This window comes from Trematomus bernacchii, unplaced genomic scaffold, assembly GCF_902827165.1.
Source record: "Trematomus bernacchii unplaced genomic scaffold, fTreBer1.1, whole genome shotgun sequence".
Taxonomy (NCBI): Eukaryota; Metazoa; Chordata; class Actinopteri; order Perciformes; family Nototheniidae; genus Trematomus; species Trematomus bernacchii.
In genome coordinates this window covers 1,254,575-1,260,574 of record NW_022987564.1, presented here as the reverse complement: position 1 = coordinate 1,260,574, position 6,000 = coordinate 1,254,575, and the positions used below count along the sequence as shown (strand labels likewise).

The following is a 6,000-nucleotide window of genomic DNA, read 5'->3' as shown; positions in this document are numbered from 1 at the left end:
GGTGTGTGTGACAGGTACCAAATGATACCTACCATCAGCATCCTTGATATATGGGCATGTATAGATTAAGGGCTGCTTTTATTATCCTTACAATACTATCTCTTAATTGTATTACAAAATCTATTACTACAATTGCTTACATGTCTCTAAAGTATTATCAGTTCATAAGCACATTGTTTTTTTTGCTGTTTTGCAGAACGCTTTCTTAATACTTAGTATATAAAAAAAGAAAACATATAGCTTGTTTTAATTTAAATGTTTCTAACTAACGTTCATTCATTTTCTTTTCACAGTTGTGATTTGGCAACACATATAGAGCATCGTGCCAATTAATTAATTTGAAAATTCAGTGACCAAAAAAAAAATCTATGATGAACAATTTAAATAACTGTAAAATAACAAAGAAAATAGTCAAAGTGCTTGGTTTAATCTATAATTGTTCATACTATCATCTCTATCTGAATTAGTTTGCTCTTTCTGGGCTGCATGACTAATGATGTCTTTAGACTCGCCCTTGAACATGTGATGAAAGAGCACATTTATTTCTTTATGGGAAATAAAAAGCAATAATGGACTTTCTGAACCTGGAAATGTGGTATTATCAGTAGACATAAAACACAGGAAGTTCAACATATCAGGTTAAAAGGTTCCTCTATATCAGCTCATTGTAATAATCATTTGACATTTAAAGGAGCTACTATCTGCTAATAAGTGTCATGGGGAAGGTTAAAGAGAAAAACACTACAGTACGTCAGTTACACAGGTCCAGTATCCGGTGATATCAGAAAGTATTTAAAGAGGACATATCCTGCTGATGTTCAGGTGTATATCAGTATGTAGTGTCTCTACTTTAAAGAGTCCTCTCCTGCTGATGTTCAGGTGTATATCAGTATGTAGTGTCTCTACTTTAAAGAGTCCTCTCCTGCTGATGTTCAGGTGTATATCAGTATGTACTAGTGTCTCTACTTTAAAGAGTCCTCTCCTGCTGATGTTCAGGTGTATATCAGTATGTAGTGCCTCTACATTAAAGAGTCCTCTCCTGCTGATGTTCAGGTGTATATCAGTATGTAGTGTCTCTACTTTAAAGAGTCCTCTCCTGCTGATGTTCAGGTGTATATCAGTATGTAGTGTCTCTACTTTAAAAAGTCCTCTCCTGCTGGTGTTCAGGTGTATATCAGTATGTAGTGTCTCTACTTTAAAGAGTCCTCTCCTCCTGATGTTCAGGTGTATGTAGTGTCTCTACTTTAAAGAGTCCTCTCCTCCTGATGTTCAGGTGTATATCAGTATGTAGTGTCTCTACTTTAAAGAGTCCTCTCCTGCTGATGTTCAGGTGTATATCAGTATGAGTCTCTACTGGAACATGTCTCCATGCTTTAATGTTCAAAAAGCTCTGTATTCTTCTCATACTGCCTGTGCTGCAGCACCTCTTTTCACCCTCTGTCTGAAACCAGAGCCCAGTCTGCTCTGATTGGTTAGCTGTCCGGCTCTGTTGTGATTGGTTAACCGCTTAGAGATGTCACGTACAATGTGTTGGAGCACTGGCCAATAGGAGCGAGAGTGTTACATAGTGATGTCAATATGTTCTGGAAGTAAACAAAAGGACTCCAATGAATGCGTTTCAGGCAGGGGAGTGTGTAGGAGAGAAACTCCCTCTAGAGACCATTTACATGCACCAAAACTTATATAACACACTACAGGAAAGGGGAAAAACCATAATAGGGCGTTCTTTTTTGTGAAGCCCGTTATTGGATTTATTCTGAATCCTGATCATATTATATAACACTGCCCTCATCTGGTCATTTCCAGAGTCCACTAACATAATGAATGATGAGAGCATATTGAAATGAAAATCACAGGTTATTTTAATGACTGAGTGGATTGTTCATTTATACAGTGTGCTTTGCAAAGAAAAAAAACATTTTAAAGATCTCTGTATCAAAAAAACAAAAAACATGTTGTACCATTACTACTTGGAAATAACATTAGAGAAATACTTTACAATTAAAACATGTCAGCATTACTGAGGATGTACAATATAATCACATCTACAGAGGTGATCTATACAATTGCAGCCTACAGGGGGACTTGCATATATAAAGTACCAATAAAACAGCCAGGAAAATAAAAATATGTACATTTTCCCGCTCGGATAATTCAATTATATAAACATCGATTTATAGACTTTTTTTTTCCTATACACCCAATTTAAGGAACATAAAGTGCCTTATTAGAAAAAGAAAAAAAAAACCTAGTGACATGTGCTCCATGAGAATCATTTAAATGACAAAAATACAGTAAAAAATGCACACATATTATTGTTAGGAATCAGCGCTCTGAGGGTCTACTCACACACATGTGGATTCAAAGAGTTTAAATAAGAAACACACTGCTGTCGTTCACATTACATGAGATCCTGTGAGGAGTAAGGCAGGTGTTTGTAGTACCAACACGCACTTATAGCCAGTTTAAAACACATTCGTTTAGTGGTACCATTAAGGGTGTTAAAGGAGTGATTCGCCCAGAAAATAATATCAATTAATTCCCCTTTAAACCTTGAATTCTTGTAGAAAACTGTTCCTTTTCATTCGCAGGGAAATATATCAATGTTGTATCTGTATTTTGTATTTTATAATATGTTGTAAATGTATTTGTATTGGTTTTGAATTGGCTGTATTATAAATGTATCACTGTTCGAGCTCTGGATTGTTTGCCTTTATCAACATCATTTATTCTTGTTCATCAAGAATCTTATAGTGAGGCAATTTCAGAGAAGCACCAATATCGATTATGGGATATTGAATCGAAGGAGAATTCTTGATAAATTGAAGTAAATTAAAGTGGTTTAACAACAGCTTAAATGTACGAAAACATCAATACAAAAAAAATAAACGAGACTTGGTTTGTACTGCAAACAATATGAATGAGAGTTTGGATGTTTTGGTATAATTTTAGTGTTGGGAAACCGTACATTTTTCATTGTCTTGATGTCTTCGCTCACCGTAAAGCATGTGATTTCTTCAATAACTTAAAGGTGAGTAATTCATAATCATTTTGTGGGTGAATGATTCCTTAAATAGGAGCTACAAAGATCTCTATGTGCATAGTCTTCCCTCAGAAGGAAGTAGAAGAAGGCAGGTGAAGGCGTGGGGAGGCGTTTCCCCGGAGGTGATCACCCTCCAGCGGTCAGTCTTTCTGGGGTGTGTTTCGGGAGGTGTGTGTGTGGGGGGTGTGTTCCCACTCTTTCATTTAGTGTTGGCACCAGGTACCTCCATCATGGACGCACCTACAAACTAACTCATCGAGTCCTGAACTCCACGGAGAACGTCTGAGGAGGGGAACCGATCTGAGGCTTCTTTAGCTTCAGATCAGCGACAGTAGTGTCTCCAGCTGTTAGCAGGTTAGCATGCAGTCAGTTATTTAACGGACCACAGGCTTTTTACTCCTCCATCTAAGTGCTTTACTGGCTAGCATTAGCAGCTAAGGCCGATGAAACCTGGAAGACAAAGAGGGGGAAAGGTTATTGTAGCTGCGAATGTCTTTCTAATAACCTTCCAAAGAGATCTGAGGATGATCTTCTGATGTTCAGGTGAATAACGGATGTATAGGAGGTAGGATTCTGACCGGGTGTAGATCCTGCTTTCTTCGTGAACCTCCATCTCGGAGCTCTTGAATTCGTTGAGCTCTTTACGGATGGCAGCCTGAGGGCAGACAGAGAGAAACGCCAATTCAGCTTTTATTCATTCACAACGAGGCACAGAGGAAGAGAGGCAGCGTGGGGATAACTGTACAAGAGAGCTATCAAGGTGTTTGACAGAAAGACACATTCATACCACCACTGTACCATCCTTGAAAAACACAATTTCTTGAGTTTGGAAAATGTTAAGTCTTTTAAAAGTATGTGTTTTTTTTATAAATGTTTACATGGACTGGCCCCCCCTCCCTCCCTGAGGGGAACTCATCCACAAAAAACACACTGGACGCTGCACTAGGTCAGAAACCAGAGGAGACTGAAGTCCACCGCAGACGGACCACTTTTGGACAAAATGTCCTCTCCCAACTGAGATACGGGATTGTCCCACTTTGAACAGTTTTAAAGGACAACTTAAAGTGGACCTATCATGCTATATTTGAATAATATAGTGTAGGACCATACCTATTTAAGGCATATTTATACTTTTTTCTTTTCAAAATACCAAACAGATCATGCATTTTAGCCATGCCTCATTTTGCTCAATTTGACAATTTCTAGCTCTGTTTTAGCAAGGGCAGATTCTGTGAGAACAGCACCACCTACAGGCCTGGCATATGTACTACAGCGTCTCCAGCGCTTTCGAACGGCAATGGCCGTGGCTGTCTCCTCCTGATTGGTGGAGTTGGCCCAATAGCCGTAGCGCCACCGTCCTGACGTCAGGACAGTGTTCAAATCTGGATCAGTTTTTATCAGATCCGTTGCAGCCCCTTTTTTAGAGATTTGGGTATGGAGGAAAATAGAGAGGGTTGTGTTTTCTGACACTTGGTGAGTTCCCTGGAACACCGGGGACACATATTCATGTAGAAAAGACGTACAAAAGTGCATTTTGCATGATAGGGCACTTTAGGTAGCTCTTGTATCTTCTCTTGCCCTTTATATACCATAGCTGCTACATTGTGCTGCCATGTGGTAAATGCTTATGCTGCTCATGCTCTTTCTGCATATCATGTATTTATTTTTGCTATGCATATAAATGTCATGTTCTTAAATGTTGTATGTGACGGGAATACGGATGGAAATTAGCTCAAAGCAAAAATCCGGCATATTTACATTTTGAAGCCTTAATTGTTAAAAATGTTCATCAATGTGCACTGTCCCTCTTCAAATAAACGATTCAATGAAAAAATAAAGCTGAAGATGTTTAGATCACTGCTGACTGTCACGTAATTATTTTTATTTTGTTATGTTTAATTATTTGAATATATATATTTTTGGATTCTTTTTTGTTTTATTCTTTTTTATTTTAAACATTATTTTACTATTTTAACTAGTATATTGATAAATAGAGAAAATGCGTTAATCTAGTGGAAAATAGTAAAAAGTTAAATTAAAAAGCCTCAAATTATAAAAAGAGTTGCTGCTATAATGGCAATAAGATAAAAAAAAATATGCTTTATGGTTTTCAATCGGGACATTTTAGTTCTTTTTAGTCCTTACTTTATTATATAGGGGAAGAGTTTGAACTTAATACATGAAAAAATAAAGCACAAAAAGCTTAGGCCATTTGCAAAAACAGCCAAAATGGTAACAAAATGAAACGGTAAAGAATATGTGCTTGAAGTAACTTCATATATAATCCCAGTTCCTTCATGTTTCCTGAGCCTTACAGAACCAGGTCATTCACTGGGTAAAACTCAGCTCAGACATTAAGCAGTGTGAACAACAAGTGTGTGTGTGTGTGTGTGTGTGTGTGTGTGTGTGTGTGTGTGTGTGTGTGTGTGTGTGTGTGTGTGTGTGTGTGTGTGTGTGTTTGTATTGCATTCCTGGGATTCCTCCTCGATACTGAATCTGCTTGGAATGCAAGTCCTCCATCGCTGGTAAAACCTCTCTTTCTGCAGGAGCTCTAAGCCTCAGTTAGTGTGTGGAGAGGATGGAGAGTGTGTGTGTGTGTGTGCGTGCGTGTGTGTGTATGTGTGTGTGTGGAGAGGACGGAGTGTGTGTGTGTGTGTGTGTGTGTGTGTGTGTGTGTGTGTGTGTGTGTGTGTGTGTTCCCACCTTGTCGGCAGGAGTGAGCTTGGTCCACGGTTTATCGGCTCTCCGGTCGTACTCGTGTGCGTGCGTGCTCTCCACGTTCTGATGGAAACGGAGGATCTTCCTCGCCTCGAGCTCGGCCACCGTGGGTCTCTGAGAGAGCTGAGGGCCGAGAAGAAGTGTTAAATTACATCTGTTGTATATATACATCTAAAAACATGAATAAAAGGATCAGTTTAAAGTGTGGTTATCTGGTCCACGTGTGTGATTCAGGTCTC

General features: G+C 38.7%; 1 protein-coding gene across 4 annotated transcripts in view; it reads right to left on the bottom strand.

Annotated features, from left to right (window-relative positions):
• Positions 1 to 1,838: 1,838 nt before the first annotated feature.
• Positions 1,839 to 6,000, bottom strand: part of phactr4a (phosphatase and actin regulator 4a) — a 46,518-nt gene continuing 42,356 nt past the window's right edge. For all 4 annotated transcript variants that reach the window (XM_034124643.1, XM_034124642.1, XM_034124641.1 and 1 more), the window contains 3 exons: positions 5,747 to 5,884; positions 3,622 to 3,698; positions 1,839 to 3,493 (listed from right to left, as the gene is read on the bottom strand). In XM_034124643.1, the coding sequence (XP_033980534.1) occupies positions 3,478 to 3,493; positions 3,622 to 3,698; positions 5,747 to 5,884 (231 nt within the window). In that variant the 3' untranslated portion in view covers positions 1,839 to 3,477. The remainder of the gene's footprint in view (positions 3,494 to 3,621; positions 3,699 to 5,746; positions 5,885 to 6,000) is intronic.